At 33.9% G+C, this 15,435-nt stretch overlaps 1 protein-coding gene across 1 annotated transcript; it reads right to left on the bottom strand.

Annotated features, from left to right (window-relative positions):
* Positions 1-10,338: 10,338 nt before the first annotated feature.
* LOC104247180 (probable membrane-associated kinase regulator 6) lies at positions 10,339-11,169 on the bottom strand. The gene has a single exon (XM_009803137.1). The coding sequence runs from the start codon at positions 11,167-11,169 to the stop codon at positions 10,339-10,341; it is 831 nt and encodes a 276-aa protein (XP_009801439.1).
* Positions 11,170-15,435: the final 4,266 nt, after the last annotated feature.

Raw genomic sequence — 15,435 nt, 5'->3', positions numbered from 1 at the left:
GGTTTCGGCACAGTTTATACACAGTTCACGTAATATCAAAGCGGTAAAAGCAACATTTAGCACATTAGGCTCAATCATGTAAAAATCAGATAAAACCAAATATAACAATTTATATGAGCTCGAATTTCTAACCCTGAACCACTGGTTCTGGGTTAAGTCCCCAGCGGAGTCGCCAGAGCTGTCACACCTCCTTTTTCCGCCCCCGCGAGGGTACAAGGAGTTTTTTTCAATTAAAGGACAGTCGAAACGGGATTTGTTTATTTATTTCAGAGTCGCCACTTGGGAGATTTAGGGTGTCCCAAGTCACCAGTTTAATCCCGAATCGAGGAAAAGAATGACTCCATATTACAGTCCGCGAACCAGAAATCCGGATAAGGAATTCTGTTAACCCGGGAGAAGGTGTTAGGCATTCCCGAGTTCCGTGGTTCTAGCACGGTCGCTCAATTGTCATATTTGGCTTATTTATCTGATTTTAATACAATTATGAACCGATGTGCCAATTTTAACTCTTTACCACTTTATTATTATTATTATTATTTTTTTTAAAAAAAAAATTGTGAACATCGTTTAAAACATGTCTTTGGATTACGTCACATGAAATGCACCCGCAATCCGGAACACATTTTTATTCAATGTTTTAGGATTTAGATTTGGTTCGCATGAAATGCGCATCCGAGTTTAAGAAGGTAAAATTAATTAAATCGCGCCTAAAGAGTCTAGCGTATCATTATTTTGGGTAGGGCCATGAAATTTGCTAAAACGGCTCCTTCCTAATTCTAAGCGATTAAATGTACATTTATTGAGGGCCCCGCAATCTATACATTTCATTAAGCGAGGCTCATCTCATTTATTTGGACAAATCTTAAAACGACTACATTTTTCTATAAAATGAGTCTCTAAAATAAAGAAAGAAAATCCTAATTTATTACTAGCTTTTATTATTTTAAGAAGACATGACATGCTAATTGCTTAATTAATACAAATATTGATGAAAAAGGAATTTCACTCTTAATTTCGAAATTATAAATAAAATAAAAATTCAACAACTAATATTCAAAATAAACAAATATAGCTAGATTAAAACTCAGCATTGTTATTTTTTTAAAAAAAATTTATTGAGATTAATTATTCACAATCATTTGAAACTAGATTTAACCATAATTACTAAAGCTTATTAGAAAGTTTATTAGACTTAAACGTTCTCTTAATCTTGCTTAAGCTCAAGTCATGCCTTAATGCCTAATTTACGATGTTTAATTTAAATTCGTGTCTTAGCTAAATTTAGCTACTTGTTCATGATCAACCTATAATCTTGAAGCCTTCATAACTAGTGAATTAACCTATTTTGCCGAACTGATTTATTACAGAATAACTTATGATATTATTTTCTTATTCCAGTTATTATTTAGTAATTCATGAAATAGCTTAAATACAATCAACAAAAGGAACAAAGAAATAAAAAACGAAATTAAAACTTCAAATTTTCATTCTTCATATGTATTCACGCTTCATATTTCGGATTACAATAAACAGCTTTTCAGTTGTGTACCTGATATTGGAAGCAAAAGAAAATGAATATGAGAATCAGCAACAACAGTAAAATCAGTACAACACAGCAACAATAGCCCAGCAACAGTAACAACCCAGTAACAGACCGGTGGAGTAGTAATCCAAAAAAAACAAAAGCTTCAGCTTTTATGAAACAACAATCAATTCTGATTTCAAACAACAAAAGAAAACAGAATTTTTTTTTAGTTTTTTTTTTATTTGAAAACTTAAATATTTTTCGGAATTTTCTATCTCTTAAATGTTCAGCCCTTTTCTCTCTCTTATTTTCAGATTTGTTTCTCTCTCCCATTTTTTTTTTCTGTCTGTGTATTTCTTCTTGTCCTCCCTTTTTATTCTGATTTCAAGACTTCTTATAACCCCTCTCATAAAATCTTTCCATTAATTAAAATCAACCCATTTTCTCTACCAAACCCATTATCTTCTCACTCATTCCCATTACATTAAATAACATATCACACCACCCCATTTCATTTTGTCCCCCATGCTTTATTTAAAATAATGCAAGATTCCCCTTTAATTTAAATCTTGTCCCCCCTTTATATTAAATAATCATATCACAACCCACCCCATTTCATTTTGTCCCCCATGCTTCAAATAAACAATTACAAAATGTACAATTCCTAAACTACCCCTTCCGACCTTACTGAAATTACCAAACTACCCCTGAACGTATTACAAATTTACCAAACTACCCATCAGCTATAACACATCAATTAATCAAACTTAACCAAAATATAGACAATATGATCAATTTCTAACAATGTTCAAACAACAATATGAACACGGATGAACATCATAACAACAATATCACATGAACATGATTTTAACAACATTTCAACAACAAATCACATGAACACAAATTGAACAACCAAGAACAACTAAAATTTGATTGAACAATATTTTAGCAACAAACAATCCTATTTTCGGATTCAACAACAACAACAAACAAAGTATGAAGATTTCTAAATTCAATCATATTGAACTTAAAATCAACTCTAACAACATTACAACAAACAATTCTTATATTAAACTTTAAACAAGATTATGATAACAATTCAAGCAATAATCATAAATGGTAAACAAGAAATCAAACTATACAAAATTCGGATTCAAGATCATCCAAACAAAGTATGAACATGAATGAATCTATTTTAAGACAACAAACATGACGGATTAAACGATTAAAACAATATATTCCTTTAATACAACTAAATTCTTTAAACAAATAACAAGATCGACGAAGAAACAATTATGAACTTAAACTTGAACTTAACAATATTAACAATTTCTAACAATACATAAACACATGAAACAAATTGAAGAAATAGTTGATTAAATTTCAATTTGAATCTAACAAACATCAAACTAACAAATACTTACTTAAACAATAATACAAACATGAAATAAACATGAAAACAACTAATTAAACTTCTATTTTGAAATCTGAAAATTAATTTTAACAAAGCACATGAACATGAACAAACTAGAAAAATAATTTCAACGATGAACAACGAACAAAACAAGAATTGAATTCTTTAACGATTTTGGATCCGGAAAATATCAAACAAAAATATGGACAAAAATAAAACTCAAAAACAACTAACCGGAGATGAATCAACGACGAACTTTGATTGTAAACAAATCTGTCCGAGAACGAATCTCGCACCAAGATAACTTGACGTCGAAGACGACTACGAACGGACGACCAAAGAAGGTGGTCGTTTGGCATCGTTTAAAACGAAGAATGGCAGCCCGCCACAAGCAGAAGGCAGCAGCAACAACACTGCTGGAGCAGCAGCACGAAACAGTAGCAGCAGCGGTGTCGGAGAAGATGCAACGGCAGCCATGGGAGCTCGAGTTCGAGCTCGATGAAGCTCGTCCATGGCTGGACGCGGCGGGCAGCAGTTGTGGTGGTTTGTTTGGACGACACAGCAGCAACATGAAGGATGAAAAACGCAGCAGCAGCAGTGTTGGAGAAGAAGAAAACGCAACAGCAGGAGGAGAAAGCAACTACGGGCAACAATGGTGGCGTAGAAGTTGCTCGACGAACTTGAAAAACGCAGCCATGGCAGCGAGGGGATGTCGTGGGGGTGAGAGTGGTTGTGTTGTGTGTGTGTTGACGTGAGGGGGGCAGGGGTGTGAGGGGGGAAGGTCTGCCATGGGAGGAGCTTGGGGAAGCTTGAGGAAGAAGAAGAAGATAGGAGGGGGCGGATGGATTTCTTAGGGTTTTCTTCTTCTTCTTTTCTTTTTGGTTTTGTTTTTGTTTTGTGTTTTGAAAAATGGGGTTTGAGTCTTTTGGGTTATGGACTGGGTCGACCCAGTTCGAAATGGACTGGGTCGTAGGGAAGATTGGGCCAATTTTTGGGCCTGTGGCTTGAAATTGAAGAAGAGGCCTAATTCCGACTTTCTTTATATTTTTGCTTTCTTTTCTTCTTTTATTTCTCTAAAACTAAATTATAAAAATACTTAAACTATTATTAAGAATTAAATTAAGTTATAAAAGCGCAAATTAACTCCCAATAACAATTAACGCACAATTAAGTATTAATTAAGCATAAAATTGTATATTTGGACATTAAATGCTAAAAATGCAAACGATGCTTATTTTTGTAATTTTTTAATTTTTGTAAAACAAATTTAATTACTAACAACTATAGAATTAAATCCTACATGCAAAATGCGACATATTTTTGTATTTTTTATTAATTTATCAAATAAACACGCACAAACAAATACAAATAATTATTCAAAATATCACAAAATATCACAAAATTGCACACCAAAGAAAAATCATTTTATTTTTGGATTTTTTGGGAGTAATTCTCATATAGGGCAAAAATCACGTGCTTACAGGGGTGAAGCAGTTCAGACAACCTGTTAACTGATAAATAGGTGTCCACCAGTTCCGTTGGCGTTCGACATCCTAGAGAGAGTTCAGACTAATAAGGAGGTGTCCTACTCGTATTTGAAGATGTTCGGTTGCAGAGCTTTTGCACATGTACCAAAGGAGCAAAGAACAAAGCTGGATGATAAATCTGTTACCTGCATATTCATTAGATATGGAGATGAAAAGCTCGGATACAGTTTGTACGATCCTGTAAAGAAGAAGGTCATCAGAAGTAGAGATGTAGTCTTCCGACAAAGTGAAGTTGGAACTGCTGATGATATGTCAGAGAAGACCAAGAATGGTATAATTTCTAACCTTGTTACTATTCCTTCTACTTCTAACAATCTCACAAGTGCAGAATAGGACCGACGAGGTTGACGAGCAGAAGGAGCAACCTGATGAGGTTATTGAGTAAGGGAAGCAACCTGATAATGATGTCGAGCAAGTGGAGTACTCTACTCAGGAAGAAGAACAACCTCAACATTTGAGGAGATCAGAAAGTCCAAGGGTAAAGTCATGCAGGTATCCTTCCACATAATATGTCCTCATCGGTGATGAAGGGGAGCTAGAAAGTCTTAAAGAGGTGTTGTCCCATCTAGAAAAGAACCAATGGATGAAAGCCATGCAAGAAGAGATGAAATCTCTACAGAAAAATGGCGCGTACAAGCTGGTTGAACTTCCAAAGGATAAAAGGCCACTCAAATGTAAGTGGGTCTTTAAACTCAAGAAAGATGAAAATGGCAAGCTGGTCAGATACAAAGCTCGATTGGTGGTTAAAGGGTTCGAACAGAAGAAATGTATTGATTTTGACGAAATTTTCTCACATGTTGTCAAAATTCGAACAATTTTAAGCTTAGCAACTAGCCTAGATCTTGAAATGGAGCAGTTGGATGTGAAAACTGCATTTATTCATGGAGATTTGGAAGAGGAGATTTATATGGAGTATCCAGAAGGATTTGAAATAACTGAAAGAAACACATAGTGTGCAAATTGAATAAGAGTCTTTATGGATTGAAGCATGCACCAAGGCAGTGGTACATGAAGTTTGACTCATTCATGAAAAGTCAAACATACATAAAAACCTATTATGATCCATGTGTATACTACGAAAGATTTTTCGAGAATAACTTTATTATATTATTGTTGTATGTGGAGGGCATATTGGTTGTAGGATAAGATAAGAAGCTGATTGCAAAGTTAAAGAGAGATTTATCCAACTCATTTGATATGAAGGACTTCGGCCCAACACAACAAATTCTAGGGATGAAAATAGTTCGAGAGCGAACAAGCACAAAGTTGTGGCTATCTCAGAAGTACATTGAACGTATACCGGAACGCTTCAACATGAAAAGTGATAAGCCAGTCAGCACACCTTTTGCAGGTCATCTAAAGTTGAGCAAGAAGATGTGTCCTACAATAGTAGAGGAGCAAGGGAAGATGGCTAGAGTTCCTTATTCTCCTACAGTCGAAAGCTTGATGTATGTAATGGTATGCACCAGACCTGATATTGCTCATGCAGTTGGTATTGTTAGTAGATTCCTTGAAAATCCTGGAAAGGAACATCGGGAAACAGTCAAGTGGATACGCATGTACCTAAGAGGTACTGTATGAGATTACTTGCGTTTTAGAGGATCTGATCCAATCTTGAAGGACTACACGGATACTGATATGGCAGATGATCTTGATAATCCTAAATCTACTACAGGATACCTGTTCACATTTTTAAGGGGAGCTATATCATGGCAGTCGGAGTTGCAGAAGTGTGTCGCACTCTCTATAACAGTATATTGCCGCTACTGAAGTTGGTAAGGAGATAATATGGTTGAAACGGTTCCTTCAAGAGCTTGGATTGTATCAGAAGGAATATGTCGTCTATTGTGACAGTCAAAGTGCAATAGACCTTAGCAAGAACTCCATGTACCATGCAAGGACCAAACACATCGACATGATATATCACTTAATTCGAGAAATGGTAAAGAATGAATCTCAAAAAGTCTTGAAGATTTCTACAATTGAGAATCCAATAGATATGTTGACCAAGGTGGTACCAAGAGACAAGTTCGAATTGTGTAAAGAACTTGTCAGCATGCCCTTAAGCTAAAAGTCTGGTGTTACCTCATTCAGGTGAATGAGTCTGGAGGGGGAGATTGTAGGGTCCATCCTAATTGGTCCAAGGGATGGTGGTCTCACCTATATAAAGAGAGCTTCGGTTCTCATTTTGATCACACCAATCTCAGAGAAATATCACTGAGAGTTAGAGAGCAGTGTGAGGTATTCACAAACAATGTAGTATGTGAGGGAAAATAGAGAGTGTGAGCGATATTGTAATGAGATGGAAATCTTAAAAGAGGGTTATTTCTTTAGAGTGTATATTGGTCCCTGGAGTATTTTACTCGGGACTACTGGATATAAAATTCCTCATTATAGTAAATTATTTTGCTCCTCTCGGGCCCGTGGTTTTTTTCCTTTTTTACAAAGGTTTTCCACGTTAAAAATCTTTGTGTTCTTCTTGGTCCTTCTTATTCCTGTTAATTACCGTATCTCGGTACTACATTATTATTCTGTTGTTATTACCGTAAATATTATTTCCGTGGGGAAAATTGTATTCGTATTGTTATTTTAAATATAATATTTTAATTTTTACGTATATATTATAATATCTTATTGACAAATTTGAAAAGCTGAAGCCTTTGTTTTTCCCATTGGAAACTAGTGTTGATTGCTTAATTCATCTTGAACCTGATGTGACTTCAGCAAGCTAACATTTAAACAAGAGTTATTGGTCCCCTACCGTGAATCGTACAAGTCATTTTGTAGTTTTGTCATCACTTAGAGTGATCCACACAAAACAGGCATTTCTTTCTACTATTTCATACTGTATTTGCTAGCTAGCATTATTATTGATGCAACGAATCTTACACTTTTGGACAAACCATATGCCATTGTAGAAATGTGAATTCAATTCGACAATTAGAAACATCAAGAAACAGTAATGTCTTTGGTCCCCTCATCTAACTTGGAATTAATTAGTTAACTACTGATACCAGAACTTTTTTAGTTAAAGAGAACTTGATTCTGCAATTATGAAAAGCATGCACTGCTACAGTTACCTACTTAATTCCCAGCCTACCTAGTTGTTCTTTTGCTTTGGGCAGTGAGTATTGGACAGACATTTCCGAATGCCCATGAACCTAAAGAGATGTAATACACTTGTTATTTTGTCAGCGTAGATTCTATTTTAATTCTTCAAGATTTATTCATATTTTTATCTGTTGAAATTTGTGGGTATCTCAAAAAGAATGTCCCTTATTTTTATCTAATTTCTCATATTGAACTAGTCAAATAGCCGTTACAAACTCGCAGTTAAAAATTAGTCGTTAGAGCAACCCCTATATAAACATGGTCTTTAGAGAGCCAAAGACACAATTTTTCTGATACAACTTTCTGAATCTTCTTCTTCCTCCTATATGTCGGGTTTCTTTATTAAATTTTATGCTAGTTCTGTTCCCAGTTTAATAACTGGAAGAGCATGTTGAATCCTGGGATACGCCTAATTTACCTTTACTGTGCAGGAGAAATATCCTCAAGGACAATGTTCTTGACACATCTCAAGCTTTGATAAATCCTAATTCTCCATAGCCAATTTTTCCGAACATGATCTACTTGTGTAACATGAGCACAAATACACTTATAAAACAAAGTGTATACGGAAACTAATGTTTGGCCAAAGTAGCTTTCATCTTGCTAGAGGAAAGCGTAGAAGAACATGCATGGTTTGGCACATTCAGAAGATACTCTGAATTCAACCAAATGCTTCAGAAAAAAGCAACACAGTCAATTAGTTTGGAATTAAGAGTTTTATCTGCCAATGGCAAATAAGGCACGAAATGATTCAACAATAGGCAAATTAAAGCCGTGTTTTAAGGTCCACCATTTGAAATTGAGTTGGTAATTGAGACAAAGGATGAGAAGAACATTTAGCGGGGACAAGTAGGATGTCTAAAGGGGTTGGTCCCCCCTTCAAAATCTCAAATAAACCAAAATCAATGTCTTTCAAATTTCAAATGCGATAAAAATAGCCAATTTGTGGTGTTTCCTTTCTTGATAGGAGTGTATTGTGTGCATCTCAAGGATAAGAAAAGAAAATTTGTGCCTGAAAACAAAGGAGTGATGGGGATAAAATCTTGGATTTTCTCCTAACAAATGCCACTAACGGGACCCTGTTGTCTTGCTTGTTTCCTTTACCAACTTAACATTCTGTCTCAATTCTCAAGTCAACAATGCAGAACTTCCTCTTTAAAGAAAGTTTCAGCACTTAGCAAAATTTCTTGGGTTCAGTATCATATTTTGTATAGCAAAACAGTTAGGAGAAAGTTCACGTCTTCATACGTTTTTGGAGGGTTAAAAAGTTAGGAATTAGGACTATGTTATGCTTTTTCTTTCTTCTTCTGACTAATGCTGCATAGTTTCCAAATCATATAGGAAGATTTCTTGGAATTATATTATGATATCTAATGGCTAAACGTGGAAAGATTCTTGGTTAGATCAGGCAAAACCTAATAATGCATGATGTCTATTTTCACTATACTATTTTAGAAATGGACGACTTTTGGAAATAATTGAGTAGAGTGTTCACACACCCCTCTCCACCTTGAATACTTGCTAAATTTCTAATGTAATTATCACTAGTAATTTTTTTTATAAGAGTGTATTGAGAAAGTTTCAAGATGCATCTTGGGTTGACATAGTGCAACGTGTTAATTAAAATATTAGGTCATATGGTATTCTAATTTTTTGTTCTCTTCCCGAATCGAGCTATCTCCCGCAAAAGATAAATTGAATAATCAAAAATTTAAAATGTAGAAACACTATTGATCTCTTCCAATAGAGGTGTTAACCAAAAAAAAAAGTACCGATGAGTTTGGCTATGGTGGGGACAAGAGGGTGATAAGATTATTACCCCATTTTTTGTGTAATTGTACCATATATGTTATAAAATTGCAACCTAATTATTCTAACCAGTGACAGATTCAGACTTAGCGAAGCAGGTTCGACAGAAGTCAGTGCGTCTATCTCGTGCATATGTGTGGGAGAACCAAAAAAAAAAAGCACACATTTAAAGAGCATAACTCATTGATTCTAAGTCCGGAAATCGTACTTCCTTTTCTTTTTAAGAGAGGGCGGTGCTGCTCTGACGTGAGGTATTTGGCACTTGTGAATCAAAAGATTGGTCTTCATGGGAGTGCTGTGGTTTTTTTAGGCCAAAATTAGGCATTAAAAATGTGATATCATCCTCCACTCAACCAATATAAAACTATAACTTGTTGTACTAGGCTGATAGTGGTGGACCTGGAATCAAAATCCTCCGAGCTGCTCCACAGAATGGCACAAACAATCCCCAGAAAAGAACAAAAAGAGAAAAATGTGAGGGTCCTGAGGGCATTGTTGCAACCTTACCCCATACCATGAAAAAATAGTGTTTTTATTTGAAAAGATGCCTAAGTATTCATATTTCATTTCAATTATCATATGTTACTATTACTGATATATACTTCTATGGAATGGCTGTATGCCTGTATCCCAAAGCATTGATAAAATTGAGTCAGAACTTCAAGATGATATAGATCAGAGAAACCAAATTATTATTAAGATTATCTACACAAAAGAAGATAACAGCTAAAATAAGTCCTAACTATATAATCTTTTTCTTTTTTCACCTCAGAAAGTACAAAATATTCAATCTGGGTGATACATGATAAATTATTTGTATGAAGAGACAAAAATCTAAATATACATATCTCAGAAGAAAATGATGAAACTAAGAACAGATATACGCTGGAACATTAACTTGATCTTTTCTTGAACAGATACTTCCATCTCTTCTACCATTTCTTCTTCTGGTCAAAATGATCATCAGACTCTGTTGACATAGCAAATGATCTTTTACAGTGCAGAATTGCATCAGAAACCGCATTTTCCATATCGCGCCAAACATCAGTAGAATTATGATCAGAGGATGGATTTCTTATAGGTGAAGCATGTGCTGAGTTACTCCAACTTTTCACCTTTCTCAACCTCTTAATTCTACTAGTATTTCTTTGGTTGTTCTCATTTCCAGCCCAGTCAACAACAGAATAAGATTTAACCATTCGACGAGGAGATTCCTGAAATAAAGAATTAGTACTCTTGCAGCTTTGAATTTCCGATTCTTTTCTTTGAAGGTCATCAACTTTTGCACTTTTTCTTGAACTTGCTATCCTTTTGGCAAATGGCCTGAAAAATCCAAACCACTTAACCAAAACTCTGCCTGAAAATTTTCTCCATTTTTCAAGAAATTCAGCTTGGCTAGTTCTAGAAGAAAGTGTAGATATTGGTGTGGGAGGAGTTGATGAGGAAATTGAACAAGTGTTGGAATTATTTAAGGCTTCTTCAAAAGATTCAATCTTTGATCTATCAAAATACAAAGGCATAATGTGTCCATCAGAGAAGATTTCATCAGCAGGGACAGATTCAACAGAAGGTCGAACATCAAAGTTGAAGTTTTGAGCTTCTTCTAGGAATCTTTTTGAATAAGCAATAAACATAATATCTTCCTCATCAGTAATATAGGAGGGTGTAAGAGATTCTGTAAGACTATCAATGGAAGGTTTTCTGTTCAACAACCAGCTGTAAGAGAAACTCTCTGTGGCAAGAGGTTGTTGGGAATTTTCCATGGTGAATATAGTAGTATAATATGTGAAAAAAGGAAAAGGGAAAAGAGTTGCTTATATAGAGAGTGCAAGGACAATAAGACATGTTATATGTAATAAAAGAAGGTGCGGTGCACAAAGCATCTCGCGTTCACTCAGAGTTAGGTAAAGGGCCGCATTCCAAGAAGTGTGATGTTGACAGCTAGAAATGGACCCAGGATTCAACGGTCGCGGGAGTACTATGACATTCAGTATAATTTATTATTGCGTGCTCATATGGATTGGCACAGGGTCCATGCCCCTATCTGACTATCTTTTTTTAGTACATTTATAAGAATATATGGAATTTTTGCCGAAGTTTTCGGGTGCCGATGATCCCTCAATTTATAGTGTAGGTCTGCCTTTGTTGACAGTCAACCTTAATATAAGTATTAGTATTTGTTTTCAACCAATGACCTATATATTATACAAAGACAATTTTAATATTACTCGAAAGCTCCTTGCAAAAATCAATATACGTAAGTTAAATCTTTATATAAATGCTTGGCAAACAATAGAGGCACTCACGTGAGCACTCACGTGGGCATGTTTTAAAATGACCTCAGAAATACAAGATTGCATGTTTTTTTTGTTTTTTTTATGTCAATAAGTTTCAGTACCAACACATATTCCATTCATACCAAACAAATTAATCTTGTCAACTGATCATCTGTTATAAATAAAATTTTATTTATGGTGAATGTTTATATTTAGAGAGATTCTAGGATTTATTATTTAATGGCTAAGTCACCCTCTCTCTATAAATAAAGGTTCTATTTCATTATAAATCATCCCAAAATCAATAAGAATTCTCTCTCTTTCTCTCTACTTTTCTCTCCAATACTCCTCTTCTTCTTTTATTGTTTCATAACACGTTATCAGCACGAGATTCTAATCAATTGAGTAGAAGCTTTGGGATTGAGCGTAATGATTGTCAATTGTTCCATGAACTTTCTTCATGATTAAATTCTAGATTTAAGGTAAGTATTTTACTTTATTTTTCTCTTTTAAATTCTTGACATTCTATAATTTGATTTTAAATAGAAGCAAAGAAAATAATTTTTGATTATAACTCTAATGGAGTTAGTAAGAAATTATAACCACCTGAAGTGGTAAAATTTCTATGTTTTGCCATGATCAAAGTCACGTATGATCGTGAGCACAAGAAATGGAAATTCGTCCCATTGAATTTGCTTCATTCTCATTCCCTTAAAAGAATGTGATAGCAGTATGTAATAAGTCTGAAAGAAGACAAAATTATTAGTATGATGTATCAATAGATGTGGACGTGGCAATAGACGAAATTATAATCGTCATCATTGTGACAACGAGAACAATAAGGATTTTCAAAATAATCCTTCACTTTGTGAAAGTAATATTTGTCATCAATTTGACATGATATTTTATAAAGCACATATAGATGATTATGGTCCATTCATAATGTGAATGTGACAACATATATTTATGAATACATATTCATTTTTGGAAGAATATGAGTGTGCTAGTGGTATATACCACACTCACCTCTAGAAGGAGGTTTGAGATGAAAATAATATCATTATTATGGCATAAATGGTCATTGGTCACGTACTTATTGTACGCCGAAATATTTTGGCATTGTGATTATTAAAAGACAACGATAATGCAAGAAACAGATCTTGCATATATAATTTTGACCATAACCATAATGATATAACTTTCTTTTTAAAAGAGATATTCACCATATGGATGTTGATGAATATGTGGTAGTACAAAATTAATTGAGAACTCTTTAAGAGCCAATTATACTATTTTGGAGAAACAAAATTGATTACCAATAAGGTATTGTGTTGTAGTAAGTCTCAAATAAACTTATTCAGTTTCCAAAGTATATGCGAAAACGGTTGATTATATTGAGACTATAAATAAAGGAAAGACTTTAATATCTTATATTATTACAACTTGTAGCGGAGTAATATTTATGTGAAAAGTTACCTACTTTATTCTTCAGTTTGTACTACACAAATAAAAGAATACCATAATAAGGTGGATGTTTATTGATATAAAACTCATATCATAATAAATTTGGAGTTTATTGACAATTGCACACGTCATGGTGTAAACCTGAAGTTTATCAATATTGATAATTTATTCAGTTGGTATAATTGGTGTAGCCATATTAATTTAAGTATGATGTGCAAAAAAATAAAAAGAGAATTCACATGGGTAAATATTAAAGAGCTAGAAAGTTCTTTACGAATTCTCTTATATTGCTTGTTATCATTAATCAATAGATCAACTAAAATTAGGATTGAATCCCATGAATGCTAGAAATATTAAAGGTGAATATGGGTTCATTCACCTGCCATGTATACCATATAAGATGTATCTATGAGATGGTTACATGTGCGATTATTATTAACCTGCAACATGGTGTTTGCGAGGTAACTTGCTCAATAATTTAGAGCATAATTTTCAAATTTTCTATTCAAGAAGTTCATCTTGATAAGTTGGTTTACATCACAGTTGATTTAGCAAAATAATTTATTGAGTGTCTCTACTTAATAACTAAATTATTACTTATGAGAACAAAGTTATCTATATTAGTTTGATATAGGTTATATACGAAAGTATATTACATTCTCTTTTCACAAGTGATTCAGGGTCAGGAACCAAATAATTCCATCTTATTATTATTGATGTGTGGTGTATATTTTAATTAATACCATAACACACAAAGGTGAGTTTCCAAAGTTGAGGAATCAAGTTAGTTTTTCTAACATGAGGGGGAGCCACGATAAACAGTTGAGAAAAAGTTACGTGGAATGAATTATCGTGTGTACATCTAGATCCTCGAATAAGATAATATGAACTTGAAGTTCATAAAAAGATAATTCATTTGCAACATATTACAAAGCATGCCATACGCATTTTCTGACCCAAAGAAAGTAACTATATTCTCATTGGAAATGCTCATATTAAATTCTAGAAGGATAAAGTCTATGGTATGCTTAAAGCGTATAGACAAGTCGGTTTCAAATAACTTCTTGATAAAAAAGATGAGCAAATGATCATAATAAAGGAGGCAAGTGATCTAGAAGATCACATGACATAACACTTCATAAAATCTCAGGAAAGATTCAGGTACCTGAATATACGAATGAAGAGATCTCTATATTATGTCTTTATGAAAAATAAGGAGGTTGGAACCGATATAAAATGTTCGTCGACAACATCTATGATAACGCTAAATATATATGAGGATATTAAGTTTGAAGAAACAATTCGAATAGAATTGGTTTCATATGAAATACATGTAGTTTTGGACATGTAGTCCAACAACTTGAAAGTATAAAGTCAATGGTGTGTGCAATCGCTTTATCTATCTTATATGTCTAGCATGACATAAAAATTTGATACGCATCTAAAGTCCATTTATATGGCTTATTTGACTATACTTATATGATAATCCCTGAAGGATTTAAATTGCTTGAAGTACATACAATTCTTGATCTTGAAGTACCATATCCTAAGTGTTATTTGCGTACATATGTATCTTGCTATAACTATAAGCATGATAATGTGATAACGAGAATTTTCAAGGTGCAACATATTCATTGGAGTTAATGTGGTTGATTTATTCACCAAATCTCTGCCGACATCAACCTTCAAGAAGATGGTGTACAAGATTGGAATGTGAAGGCTCAAGGATGTGAATTGATGCTCTCATCAGGGGGAGTTAATGCGCGTTGCACTTTTTTTTCCTCACAAGGTTTTGTCCCACTGGGTTTTCCTTGCAAGGTTTTTAATGAGGCAACCAAAAGGTGTATTGTTAGATATGTGTACTCTTTTTCCTTCTCTAGAATTTTTTTCCCATTGGGTTTTATTTAGTTAAGGTTTTAACGAGACACATTATCTGTATAGACATTCAACGGAGAGTGTTATAAATAGAATTTTATTTATGGTGAATATCTATATTTAGAGAGATTCTATGGTTTATTACTTGGTGGCTAAGTCACCCTCTCTCTATAAATAAAAGGGTTTTCTTCCATTTTAAATTATCCCAAAATCAATAAAAATTCTCTCTCTACTTTTCTCTCCAATACTCTTCTTCTTCTTTTATTGTTTCATAACATCATCTTTTTTAGTTCTTTTTTGTTTCTCAAAAAAAATCATCAAATTTACGTAGCACTATATCTTTCGATTTCTTTTATTTCTTGTCTTTTCTGATATATATGCAACACCTATTGTTATCACTGCCGTCCAACTAAA

The sequence above is a fragment of the Nicotiana sylvestris genome, chromosome 1 (assembly GCF_000393655.2).
Source record: "Nicotiana sylvestris chromosome 1, ASM39365v2, whole genome shotgun sequence".
NCBI classification, from domain to species: Eukaryota; Viridiplantae; Streptophyta; class Magnoliopsida; order Solanales; family Solanaceae; genus Nicotiana; species Nicotiana sylvestris.
Note: the sequence above shows the minus strand (reverse complement) of the source record. Positions and strands in the feature narration are given on the sequence as shown.